The sequence below is a fragment of the Eretmochelys imbricata genome, chromosome 7 (genome assembly GCF_965152235.1).
Source record: "Eretmochelys imbricata isolate rEreImb1 chromosome 7, rEreImb1.hap1, whole genome shotgun sequence".
NCBI classification, from domain to species: Eukaryota; Metazoa; Chordata; order Testudines; family Cheloniidae; genus Eretmochelys; species Eretmochelys imbricata.
The window spans coordinates 57,196,856-57,210,495 of NC_135578.1; the positions used below are offsets into that span (position 1 = coordinate 57,196,856).

A 13,640-nucleotide genomic window follows, 5' to 3' on the forward strand; every position below is an offset into this window, starting at 1 on the left:
TAGTTTAAAGACCTCAAGGAGCAGAGAATCCTCCAGCAAGTGACCCGTGCCCCATGCTACAGAGGAAGGCGAAAAACCTCCAGGGCCTCTTCCAATCTGCCCTGGAGGAAAATTCCTTCCCGACCCCAAATATGGCGATCAGCTAAACCCTGAGCATATGGACAAGATTCATCAGCCAGATACTACAGAAAATTCTTTCCCAGGTAACTTGGATCTTACCCCATCTAAAACCCATCACAGGCCATTGGGCCTATTTACCATGAATATTTAATTACCAAAACCATGTTATCCCATCATACCATCTCCTCCATAAACTTATCGAGTTTAATCTTAAAGCAAGATAGATCTTTTGCCCCCACTACTTCCCTCGGAAGGCTATTCCAAAACTTCACTCCTCTGATGGTTAGAAACCTTCGTCTAATTTCTAATCTAAATTTCCTAGTGGGCAGTTTATATCCATTTGTTCTTGTGTCCACATTGGTACTGAGTTTAAATAATTCCTCTCCCTCTCTGGTATTTATCCCTCTGATATATTTATAGAGAGCAATCATATCTCCCCTCAGCCTTCTTTTAGTTAGGCTAAACAAGCCAAGCTCCCTGAGTCTCCTTTCATAAGACAAGTTTTCCATTCCTCGGATCATCCTAGTAGCCCTTCTCTGTACCTGTTCCAGTTTGAATTCATCCTTCTTAAACATGGGAGACCAGAACTGCACACAGTACTCCAGGTGAGGTCTCACCAGTGCCTTATATAACGGTACTAAAACCTCCTTATCCCTACTGGAAATACCTCTCCTGATGCATCCCAAGACGACATTAGCTTTTTTCACAGCCATATCACATTGGCAGCTCATAGTCATCCTATGATCAACCAATACTCCAAGGTCCTTTTCCTCCTCCGTTACTTCTAGTTGATGCGTCCCTAGCTTATAACTAAAATTCTTGTTATTAATCCCTAAATGCATGACCTTACACTTCTCACTATTAAATTTCATCCTATTCCTATTACTCCAGTTTACAAGGTCATCCAGATCCTCCTGTAGGGTATCCCTGTCCTTCTCTAAATTAGCAATACCTCCCAGCTTTGTATCATCTGCAAACTTTAGTAGCACACTCCCACTTTTTGTGCCCAGGTCAGTAATAAAAAGATTAAATAAGATTGGTCCCAAAACCGATCCCTGAGGAACTCCACTGGTAACCTCCCTCCAACTTGACAGTTCACCTTTCAGTAGGACCCGTTGTAGTCTCCCCTTTAACCAATTCCCTATCCACCTTTCAATATTCCTATTGATGCCCATCTTATCCAATTTAACTAATAATTCCCCATGTGGCACCGTATCAAACGCCTTACTAAAATCTAAGTAAATTAGATCCACTGCGTTTCCTTTATCTAAAAAATCTGTTACTTTCTCAAAGAAGGAGATCAGGTTGGTTTGGCACGATCTACCTTTTGTAAAACCATGTTGTATTTTGTCCCATTTACCATTGACTTCTGGGCCTGGTGACATATTGCTGTTTAATTTATCAATTTGTTCCAAAACCTCCTCTAATGACACCTCAATCTGAGACAGTTCCTCAGTTCTGTCACCTAAAAAGAATGGCTCAGGTTTGGGAATCTCCCTCACATCTTCGGCCTTAAAGAATTCATTTAATTTCTCCGCAATGGCCTTATCATCCCTGAGTGCTCCTTTAGCATCTCGATCGTCCAGTGGCCCCACTGGTTGTTTAGCAGGCTGCCTGCTTCTGATGGACTTAAAAACATATTTGCTACTACTTTTTGAGACTTTGGCTAGCTGTTCTTCAAGTTCTTTTTTGGCCTTCCTAATTATAACCCTTGTAAAGGTTGATAAGTCAGGCTCAAATTCCGCTCACAAATGAGGTATTGGGGAAAGGCAGTGGATGTCAATGGGATGGATAAAATAGTCTCCAATGCAATTCTTTTTCAGCCTGTTTCAATTACAGCATATTTATTTGTAGGACAAGATGAGGTCTGGGGGATAAAAAAGTCTGCAGCCTCCTCAGTGTATTGTACAGGAGTTGGCACATGCCAAGCTAAGCTTCCAAAATGCTACACCGGAAATGAACTACCACACAAATGAACTGAAAGCTTACCCCACTTTTGTCAAAACCAGTCACATCTGAGAACACTGCAGGGTCACTATACCTGGCTGGGGGCCATTACATATTTATTTCTGGTATTACACTTAATTTTGTTAAGTCCCAGTTACTTACAAAGCTGGGTTATTTATCTGTCTCTGTTACAGCACAATGAGTTCATTTCTGTATTAATGAATCCAGGACCATAGACAACCAAATTCATTCAAGGTCATTGAGGTGGCTTTTCATGGTCTTTATCGAGGCAAAACACAGAGCTGGTATGGTTTTGGTGCATTTGACCCAAAATTCGTCACTGGAGTTATATCAACGTCCTTGGGTTCAACGAGAGATTTCAAGGTAAAATTCTGCAAAATCGTTGTCAGTAACAAAAATATCTCCATCCGAGCCAGACCCTCTCCCATGCAAATCCGTTTCCCTGCAATGAAAAAGCAATGTTGAGGAGATGCAGGAGATCTTTCTTTGCAACATATGTTAAATATTGTTACAATGAAACCAAACCTCCGGATTAAAGTTAGATGCACAGAGTGATTCAGGGTAATGACATGGAGGATAATGGCCGTCTGCCAGAGTTCGGGAAGGTATGGAAGTGTTTGGGTGCTTTAGAAGCCTCTCACAGATTGTTTTAAAGGCTGAGTTCCATATAAAAAGTGGCCTCTTAAAAATCAATATGTGGAGACCGGTGGGCAGATGTGGGGTTTGAGGAACAGTTAATGCAGGTCCCAAGCCAGTTAATATGTTTATGGGGGGAATGACAGTGGTTCTCGAGTGGAAGGTGGAAGTAACAGGTAGGGAGGTGCAGGCATACGGAGTAGTAGGATGGAGAACAGCAAACAGGGTTTTTTAACAGAGTGACGGGATCTTCATTGATTGGAGTAAAGTTGAGAAGTTAAGCAGCCCCTACTGATTTCTCTCCAGGTGACTATGCAGACGACTTCTGCCCTCTTGCATGTTACTCCCTTCAATTTTACTTTTGCATGCACATTCAATCACAATTTGTCCACTGCAGGCCGACACAGACAGACAAAGGAAGGTGTGAAGTTGTCAGGCAGAGCGGAGTGTGAAGTTGTCAGGCAGAGTGTGTTCAATAAGTTAAAAAAAGACACTGGAGACCAACAGATGCTTCACTGTTGTGAGAGGCTCTGCTTCGTGAACGGCCTGAAAAGTCTCTGCACACTACAGTTTGAGAATTCTGTGTTTACTCAAGACAAAGCTAAGAGAGAATGGTCTGGGCCCTGAAACAAACATGGATTCTTTTACCTGCAGAAAAAGGCATGAAGAAGTCACTCTTCTTAAAGGCACCATTTTCATCCAAGAAATGTCCCGGGTTAAATTGCTCTGGTTTTGGAAATTCCCTGCTGTCATATAGGACCGATTGCAGGACAGGGATTATAGTGGTGCCCTGAATTAGCAAACACAGATAAAGAGAGTTAAAGTGGACACTGTCCACAGCAGAGAAGCGTCCAGAATTCACTGGGCTGGGTAATGGGACATGTTTTTCTTTCCTTCATTTTCCTGCATCCCCTGGAACCAGAACCAGAAATATTAAAATTCCATGAGAAAAGGGAACCTCACCAAATGGGAGCCCACCTTCAACAAGGAGATCCTGGAATCTTATGAGAAAGGCTCCTCGCATTAGACTGCCAGCCCGATTTCTACATCTAAGAGATTTGGAAAAGTCTGGTTAAGATCCAGAAGTGTTAGGTGCATCTCTCAGCTGCTGTTTGGAAGCATTTGACATTCCCTGGTCTTCATAATTTAGTCATTGCACCAATGGTTTCCACATCACTATTTATAAGAAATAAAATGTATTATTATTATTATTTATTATTATCATCATTTTATTAAAGCTAAAAAGTCCTCTACAACTCCCAGTGTAACTCAATTAGCAACCTAGAACATTTGAGTTGTGGTGCACATTAACACGTCAGCAGGACTAAATCTTGGTGGAGAGATGAAACCAGCTCAGAAACTGACCTCCCAAAAGAGGCTCCAAAAAGAGGGAAAGCTTTGCATAGCCTGCTTGAAACGTTGAGAACTAACCTTGGGGATAACATATTGTCTGAAATGAGTGTCTCTGGTCACTGCATGTGGGACACCCATCGGGGCAAGGTTAATGAATCTCTGCATCTCATGTATCACAGCATCTGTGTAGGGCATCTGGCTTCGGTCCGCCATGCAGGGGCTTCGGCTTCGGCCAATCACACGGTCAATCTCTTCATGAACTTTTGCTGTCATCAAATGAACAAGGTTAACAATAAAGCTAAAGAAAAGGATTCCAATAATTTTGCCCCCATTCTGTCACACAGTCAGAAATATACACGTCTCAGCAGATACATGTTGGGAATATAACAAGTTATAACAATATAACAGTTAGTTTTGGGTTACTGAAACTATTGTACGTGGTATCTAGGATAAAGTGCCAAAAATGTAATTATTAGGGCAGTGATATGGCTCATGCCTGGTTGTGTACTAAAAGAGAATGCAGTGTGATGTTATTGCCAGAGCATATAACTAACTGCTACACAAGAGACTGAGGCCTAAAATTTCCCCCCATCAAAGTCAATCATCCACATGACCTTGGAGGAAGCCCATGAGATTGGAATTAGCACTGGATATTAGCTGGGTGTTGATAAATCTCTAACATTTGCCTTTATTTGAGGGGAGGGTGTAGCACTCTGTATCTGAAAGCAGCACCCTGGAACCCCCATATCCACTCCTGTCATAGGATTATGATATATTTCATACACAGCATGCCATGTAAGATATTATATGAAAGGTCATGATCTGCTGAAACCCACTGTTCTGTCCAAATATGTATATCATTAGTGAGTATGAAGTTAGGAGATTTTGCTCTATGGTTGTTACTGAAATATGTTGTACACTTGAGAGTTGGCAACTGCCAGTTCTCCAGTGACAACAAAGGAGGGGATCCACTCCCAGGAGGGTGTTAAACTACCATTAATCAGCGAGGGACTTTTAAACAAGGGATTTACAGTGCTGTAAGAGAGCTGCACAAGCATCACACAATGGGGGATTGCTCCACTCTGTGACTCAGCAAAGCCCACCAGGACATATCTGAGCTAGTGTTTTCCAGGTACATGGACTGCGGATATAAAATAGGGGACAGTGGCTTCATGCTTTTGCCTTTCTCCTCCCCCACCTACACTGGAAGCAAAAGCAATGCTGGGAAGACCAAGCCTTGAACAGAGGAGACTGGTCCCAGGCTTAAAGGGGAAGCCTATGTGTTAAGGATTGTAACCTACCTGCAACATCCAGTGGGGTGAGAACAGCTTGATCCAAACACTGGACAGTCTAATGAGGTTCAGGATTTAGACTGCGTGCTTACCGTTTATTTTCTTTTGTAACTCTCTCTGACCTTTTGTGCCTACCACTTATAATGACTTAAAATCTATCTTTCCGTAGTTAATAAACCTCTTTTATACTTTACCTAAAACAGTGTGTTTTGGTTAAAGTGCTTGGGAAATCTCAGTTCAGTTTACAAAGGCTAGTGCATGTCCTCTCCACATCGAGGGAGGGCTGGACTGGGTAATGAACTTACACTGGTCGGGCTTCTGATCACAGCAAGACGGTACAGCTCTGAGGTGCAAGGCTGCGCGTTTGGGAGATTTGCTGGTGCTTTTCTCTGTGTGGTTCATGAAAGGCTCAGGGAGCATTCACGCTATGTATCTGCCTGTGGGGCTCCACATGCTGTTGTACTCAGTGATAACAGCTCACAAAGGGGGTTGCTGCTTGTCACTAGCAAAGCATTATGAAAGACAGCCCAGGCTGGAACGTTAAGGGGGAAACAATGGTACCCCGATTCCAGGTTGTACGGCGGGAATCCCATCACAGAGGGGGCCATCTGACAGCCCTGGAATGCGAAGGCTCCTGTTACCCATAGAACAGGCACCTTCTTGTCAGTGGCAGCAGAGGTTTCTCCTGCACAAACACATATACTTTCCCCCAGCCCAGTAGCCTTAACTTGGACTGGAGGTGAGAAAGGAATCCAGTCACAATGTCTTACTCAGGCTGAGGACCCTGTGCTGAGACCGCCCCTGAGGAGGCGGAGTAATGCCAGTTGTGGTGGTGCTTTTCAAATGTGGACACCTGTCTATGCAAATTGAAGTAACACACCCATCCCCAAACACCTCTCAGTTTCACATAAACCAGTGAACAGCTTGCACACAGCGCTAATGTGGGTTACGTCCAGCCCCAGCCAGATTTGGTCTGGTGACTTAAGGGACAGGGGTCTGTATCCATTAGAGATCCCTTGAGCCATGTAATCCCCTCATCTCTCCAAAACTTAAAATTGTGTGTGTCCGTGGGGTACCTTCTATTTCTGGGTATTTCAGAAGAATCAGGAGTCCATGTCTCAGGGTGAGGCTCGATGTCCCTGTTCCAGCAAAGAATAAATCCATTGTGCTTCCTAACAAGTTATCAGTGTTAAATTCTGACTGGCCGTTCTGTCGTTCCTGCAGAGAGAGACTTGTTATAGTTGTTTGATCATTGACTGTAAGTGTGGGATCTATTCATACAGGCCCAAAGTCTCTCATCTTCTACCTGCTCTGTGACCCACTCGGCATCTATATAAAAATCCTTACAGAAAATGGGCCACAGCCCTGGAGATTGCAGTAGCACTGCTGGGGTGTTTTGGGTCATTGCTGTGGAAATATATGGCCTTTTCTATTAGAGGAGAATTGGAGCATTACTTTTACCTGGTTAGTTTCCATCTGTATTTTTAACTGTTGTTGATTCCCTTTGCTTTCATATTTTGTTTGCATGGGCAGCAATAATGCCCTTGAAAACTTTGAACCAGAAAGGAAACCAAATGTTTCTAACCAGTTTTTAGCCTTCGAGCCAGAAGGATTGAGTCTGATGCTCCAAAGAAAGTGAGATCCCCATTGAAAAGGCAGATGCCTGGCAGATGCACCTGCTGACCGAGAGGTGCAGTGGTAGAACATCGAACAGGCTGTTGCTGTAAAATATTGCAGGAGATTAGCAGGTGGGGTTTCCAAAGAAGCTGGTAATAGCTTAGGTCTGTGGGTGTCGGCATAAGAAACCATTAGAAACTGCTTTCTTCTACTAATCCCACTGATGCTAACACAGGCCAGTAAAAATGCTTCTGTCCACCTTGTAAATAAAACCCTTTCAATGGCTAACCTCCAACAGAGCCAGCCTATACATTGCCAAATGCTGTTGATACCTGCATTGGGTGCTCTGTCCTTTTAAGACATGTATACACTGCAATAAAAGACCCACGGCTGGCCTGGGTCAGCTGACTTGGGCTTGTGGGGATCGGGTTGAGGGTTGCTATAATATTGCAGTGTAGACATATGGGCTAGGGCTGCCGCCCAGGCTCTGAGGCCCACAAAGAAGGAACAATCCCAGAGCTTGGGCTGCAGGCCAAGCCCCAACATCTACACTGTAATTTTATAACCCTTCAGCCTGAGCCCTTCAAGCCCAAGTCAGCTGACCTGGGCCAGCCATGGCTGTGCTGTGGGTCTTTCATTGCAGTGTGCACATAACCTTAGATTTGTCTTACTCACTGGTGTAGTCCCACTGGCATCACCGGCACTACTCACACAAATGAGGTGAGCAGGGCTTGCCTTTCAGAATGTAAATCCCAGGGGCAGAGACCAGGTCTGCCTTTGGGTCTTGTACAGAGTGATAAATACCCACGATATGTATAACCCACTCCACAGCAAAGGGGAAGGGCGGCTGCCCTCACATACCTGTTCCATTTTGATGAGGAAAGCATCGATGAAGTCTCGAGGGCAGCTGAGATCCAGAGACTCTTCGTGCATCTTCACTCTCTCCAGAACAAATCTTTTAAACTCCTCTGAATTTTTAACTAACTTCTGGTGAGGCCCAGGTATATAATCCATGAGAGTTGGGAAAAAATTGTACAGCTAGAATGATGGAAGGAAAAGCACATCTTGGTTTATCTGGACACACCAAATAATCAATTGACCCAACTGACTCAGTTACAGCAGCACAATACAATACTTTTGTGGCACGTTCCTGTGCAAATGCATTCAAAAGAACGTCTCATGCTTCACTAACTCATTCTACTCAATACACACATATTCCTCACAGAAACTGCAGTGACACTCAGTTCTATTCGCTACAATAATCTCCATTATTTCCAACACAAAAGCATCACCAATACAAACGTGCTGTTCTTGAAAATCACACTCAAGTTCCCAAACCTAGCTCAGATTTTCATAGGCAGAAATAAAATGTAAAAGATATCTTAGTCTTCCTCAGGTTGGAGTCAAGGGGCCAAATTCTCTGCTGCTGGAACTCCATTGATTTTGACTGAGTTCAACTGTTGTGCATTTGGTGAGATTTTCAGCAATGGGATGTGTGGGTGGCTGTGTACTAGAAACGAAAAGGAGTTTGCTTTGCAGGTGAGGAATGTGACCACATTCAGGTATCCCATTGTGAATATACCAAGGCATGTGAATTGCAATGATTTGGATGCTAATATTTTAATTGGCAGTTTCCTTGATTTTTACCAAGAGTGTTGAAAGGGAAAGTCCTTGAGCAAACGTAATTCTGAGCAAATGAAGTGGTTTGTGTGGGAATTTAAATAATCCTTAGAAACAAGTTTGAGGCTGGGATTGGTAATAGCTGCCGCCTTATGAGGAGAACAGGAACATTATGGGAACGAAATAATTATTTAAGGAAAAGTAACAGTGAAAGAAAGAAAGATCTATCCCTTCCCCCATTACAAAGGAGAAGAGTGGAAAAAAACACTGAACACACCTGTCCCAGGAAAGAGTGGAAGAGTTCATTGTTTTCCTCTGTGAGACTAATGAATGCCAGAAACTTCTGATCTTCATAGTCAAACCGGTTCCCAAAGACAATGGAGCAGATGATGTTGGAGACAGCATGGGTGAGAGGGATGGTGGGGTCAAAGGGTCGCTCTGCAACAAAACCAAACCAGAGTCCAATTTTTAATTCAGTATTTTCACCTACAGCATCACATCCATTGATGTTATTGGGAAGTTCTGGATTTCCTGGCCCCAGACCGAGAGTGCAGTCCCGAATATTCATTGGGGAGGGTGAGTTCTGGTGTCACAGTTCCAGGGTGAGCTGGGCTTTAGACCCCTCTCAGCCCCTCTCCAGACCCCACCTCAGGTGACAGGCTGAGTTCCTGCCCTGCTCTGAATGGGAGGAACCCCGCAGTCTAACCACCCTTGAACTGGATAGCTGAGCGGCAGACTTGCCACTTCCCAACTATATTAGCATGACAGGCTGCTCCCTGTTGGATGCTAGTTTCTGTCTGGGAAGACAATACTTTGCCAATTAACTGAGGCTAAGCTGGGGCTGTTCTCAAATTAACAGCTTCTCCATTATTACCAGTGGCATTCTCTCTGATCGTACTTATCTTTGCCATTATTTTATTTCCTCTTGCTGTTCCCCTTTCAGCCTCCTTTTTGCTTAATTCTGTACAGTCAGGCAGGATAATATCACACAGGTAAACTGAGGCGCACAAGGTATTTATGAAAAATAACACAGATATTTCCCTCATTCTCCACCTAGGGCTTCCCCAATGCTATCGCTGTAAATTTATATTAAATGATTGTCCCCATTTTGCTGGGAATCAGTTTTCACACTGTCTCCTTTGGTGCTCTCTGCCTGACACACTCTGGTCTGACCAGGGACCATCAGTCCCTCTCCAAGTGAGGCCTGCCTGTCTGCCGTGGGCTCTTTACACAGGCCTGACAGACAGTATCCCATTCAGAACAGGATCCTGCATTCAGAGGACTCTGCCTGAGCCATTGCTTGTAGCATCGTCACAAACTCCTGTAATGCAGCAGGGCCTATGCAGTATTCAAGGGAATTGTCTACAAGATTTCACCCCTCTGACTTGAGACCACTTTGCACAGAGAAAACATCCAGAAGCAGCATTTTCTCCATGCAGTGTGTTCTCGCCTCACAGCAGACTCCTGCTCCTGGCCCTCACCCAGGCAGATTTCTTTTGGGTCATTATCTACAGGAGCAGCTGCCCTTGGCTCAGGATACACACGTGGCAACAGCAGTAAAGTGGCTCTCCCTTGTTTCTGAATCATGGGTGGGGAAGGTTCTCCGTGCATTCTCCTCTCATACACACAATTCACCGAGATGGACAGTCAACTTCATTTTAGCCCTTAATGGCGTACTGTATATTGCAAGAGGTGGGATGGTCTTGTGGTTAAGGCAGTGGCCTGGGTCTCAGGAAATCTGGATACAATTCCCAGCTCTGCCACAAACTTCCAGGTGTGACCTCGAGCAAGTCGCTTAATCTCTCTGTGTTTCAGTTCCCCATCTTTAAAAGAGAGAAAATAATTCTTCCTTTCTCCACTTTTTCTTCGTCATGTGTATTTAATATGTACGTTGCTTGGGGCAGGGACTGTTTCAAACTGTTTGTTAGCACAACCCATAGGTGAAGGAGCCCCAGTCTTGGCTGGGACCTCTAGAAACTAATAGAACATAAATAAATAAATAATAAAATCATCATCATCTCTTAGGAAGCACTGTAAATTTACACAGTGATTTCAAACTTTCCTCGGGAGACCATCCCCATGCAATGTAGGAGTCAGACTCGTATCAGACATCTGGCAGAGAAGAAAATCAGAATAAGCAAGCTGTAGGCCTCAGTGTCTTATTAGCCCAACACACGGAAGATAAACTAATCCACTCTAACATGGTTCACTGTGTTAGCTTCTGCCTACTCTGGACAAACATTTTCCATTTGCCCGTTGGCCACAGATCAGAGGGTTGAAAACATGGGAAATAACAGCCAGGAAAGGTCATCTCGGGAACTTTTCTCACATATTTTTCCTTTATATTAAACACAGGTTGTTATATGTGCAGCTAATGGCTTGAGTTATAAGGTGTTTGAACCAAAGTTAAGATCACAAAATAAAGGAAGACAAGAGTCTTTAGCTGACTCCTCAGTTTCCGAATTACAAGCAGCAATTCCCCACCGTATGTTTTTTTGAGCCTTTCCACCAGAAAACAGGCTTCCTCCTGGATCCGTTCCTCAATGCTTTTCTTCCCCATCCCAAAGTTTCTGAGCGTGGTGAGGGCAAATCGGCGAAGCTGTTTCCACCGCTCCCCATTGCTGAATATAATGCCTGGAAAAGGGAGGAGAATAGGAAAGATGGGTGGGGGCAGACTCAATTTGCTAAATTTCTAACCTAGGGAAACATGGGTCATTGAAAGGTTCAAAGTCAAGGCAAACATTATTGTATTTGTGTTCTACTGGAGACCCTGGATTACATTTTTTCTGTATGAAACTCAAAATCCCACACGTTAATCTCATTGCTGTTTATAGCAATTATGAACAAGAAAAATAATTCCATTGATTGCCATGCGCAATGGCTATATTTTGTTCTCTAACACAGTGTAAACTGTCACAGTAATTAGAGCAAAGTACATAAGCTGGTACCATGTAAAAATAAGAAATACACTGGACATGAATAAGTGGCTATAGTGAGTATCCCTCAAAGAGCAGGACTAAATGAAACACCAACAGTCTTCTCAGTCGTGTTCTCCACATACAGAGACCATCAGCGCTACATGCTGAAGTTGTTAGCAATGTACCTGCTCCTTTGGCAAGCTTGTCAACCAGTGCTAGTTTTCCTCTTCCACTGAACTCATCCCCTTGATCAATCAGAGCTTCCTTCACAGCCTCCTGTCCATACAGCACCACAACCCGCTGTGAGCCTAAGCATATTGTGAAAACCGGGCCATACTTTGCACTGAGCTGTAAAAGATTAACACAAAGGACCAATACGTTTTTACTAAATCCACTTAAGAATAAGAAGGAGAGTGGATCTAATTACAAACTGATGGAAGAGCTCTCCTGCCACCAAGGACTACACTCAAAAAGGGATATAAACACCTAGATGAAAAATGTTGCTCCTCAAAACCCTCAGCTAATCCTCTAGGCCAGCAGTTCTCAAAGTCATTTGATCGCACCCCCCTTCTTTGTGTCTGTAGTCATTTACGGCCACCCCCACCCCACAAGTACATATACCGCCCCCCAGCTCTGAAGGCGAAGCAGAGCAGCAGAAGCTGCTGGCTCGGTGCCCAGCTCTGAAGGCAGCACCATGCCAGCAGCAGCACAGAAGTAAGGGTGGCAATGTGAAGTGACATTCATCAATATAGTCCCTAAGACTTAGCACCACATTGGCACCCTTACTTCTGTGCTGCTACTGTCACCCCAGAGCTAACAGCCAGAACCCCACCTCTTCCCAGTGAGGGATTGGCAGGGGGTCAGGAAGGAGACCCCAAGCCCTGGTGGCAGAGCTCTGGCTGTCAGCCCCGGTGGCGGAGTTCTGTCTGTCCCCTTTATCCTTGACTCCAGGGTGTGCAGGACCCTTTGGCACGAGCCCAGCCACCCAAGACTGACAGCCAGAGCTCTTTAAAAAACAAAACAAACAAAAAAAAACCCCACCCAACTCACACCTCCTTTGACCCATTCCCATGCCTCCCTTGTGTGGTCCGCCACATGGTTTGAGAACCACAACTTAGTGGGAATGGTACTCACCTAGGATGTGGGAGAGCTGGGTTTAATTCCCCCCCATACCTGATGTAAAGAAGGGATCAAACTGGGTCTCTCCTCTCTTTGGAGAGTGCCCTAAACCACCACGCTGTGGGTCATTCTGGAAAGGGGCTCTCTGTCTTTCCCGTTGAAGCCATTCCATTGCATATAAATAACTGAATAGTCATTGGGAAAGAAACTTGGGTCTCCCACATCCTGGGTGAGCGACCTAACCACAAGGATACAGAGTTAGTCTCATTCTCTCTGTAGCCCAATGACTATGTTAACTTGACAGAATACAGCAACGGTGTAGGCCTCACCCTTGTTCTGCGAAGAAGGCAAGTATCATTAGATCAGTTTTACAAGTGGGAAACACACAAATAACTTCAGTGGTTTCCCCAGGCACACACATGGAATCATTTGCAGAGCTGGGACCAGAACCAAAGCCTGCTGTCTGCCAGTTTACTGCTTAACCCACCAGACCACACTCCCCACTGCAGGATAACCTGTACAGGCTGCAGCACAACTGAGAGGGCATAGTCTGGTTTACCTGTGAATAAGACACATTATCATAAAAATAACACATTGCCAGGAACAGGTTGTATCTAGCATTCAAGATTAAATATTTCTGTGGAAAAAATATTCAACCTTAAACATGAGGAGTTGAGCCACTGCGCAAACCCCAGAAATTTCAGAGCTCTCTTTCCACAGTCTCTGCTTAAAACCCACCTGAGCCAAAGCCCTGGTTAAGGAGAAAGCCCCCTTACCTCATGTATAGACTGGGGCAAGTTCCTCATATTCAGCTGCAGCGTGTTCCCTATGATGGGAAAAGCAACAGGGCCAGGTGGCAGCTTCCCATTTCCAGACACCTTTTTCCATGCTGAAAGGAAAAGAAGGCAAGAGACACAAATCACCAGGAAAACACTTGTTGCTCCCAGAGGTTCCATTGCAGAGTGTAGCAATTATTCCAGGTTCTGGCAGGGGGTTA

General features: G+C 44.4%; 1 protein-coding gene across 3 annotated transcripts; it reads right to left on the reverse strand.

Annotated features, from left to right (window-relative positions):
- Positions 1–2,256: 2,256 nt before the first annotated feature.
- On the reverse strand, positions 2,257–13,599 carry LOC144267251 (cytochrome P450 2H1-like). 3 transcript variants are annotated; one of them, XM_077821021.1, is made up of 9 exons: positions 13,420–13,599; positions 11,710–11,872; positions 11,091–11,240; positions 8,884–9,044; positions 7,848–8,024; positions 6,446–6,587; positions 4,156–4,343; positions 3,373–3,514; positions 2,257–2,530 (listed from the first exon to the last, which is right to left on the reverse strand). In XM_077821021.1, exons 1-9 carry the CDS (start codon positions 13,597–13,599, stop codon positions 2,349–2,351), a joined length of 1,485 nt encoding a protein of 494 aa, XP_077677147.1. In that variant the 3' UTR covers positions 2,257–2,348. The 3 variants fall into 3 exon arrangements, with proteins under 3 accessions (XP_077677147.1, XP_077677146.1, XP_077677148.1); XM_077821020.1 differs by having other exon boundaries at positions 8,875–9,044; XM_077821022.1 differs by lacking the exon at positions 7,848–8,024.
- Between the last annotated feature and the right edge of the window lie 41 nt (positions 13,600–13,640).

Bases quoted from the DNA above. Each gene is read 5' to 3' on its own strand.
- LOC144267251 (XM_077821020.1), bottom strand. From the start codon at position 13,599: ATGGAACCTCTGGGAGCAACAAGTGTTTTCCTGGTGATTTGTGTCTCT. The intron at 6,588-7,847 runs GTATGTGAGGGC...CTCTCTCTGCAG, and splicing joins TCCTCATCAAAATGGAACAG to GAACGACAGAACGGCCAGTC. The intron at 4,344-6,445 runs GTACCCCACGGA...ATTTGATGACAG, and splicing joins GAAATACCCAGAAATAGAAG to CAAAAGTTCATGAAGAGATT.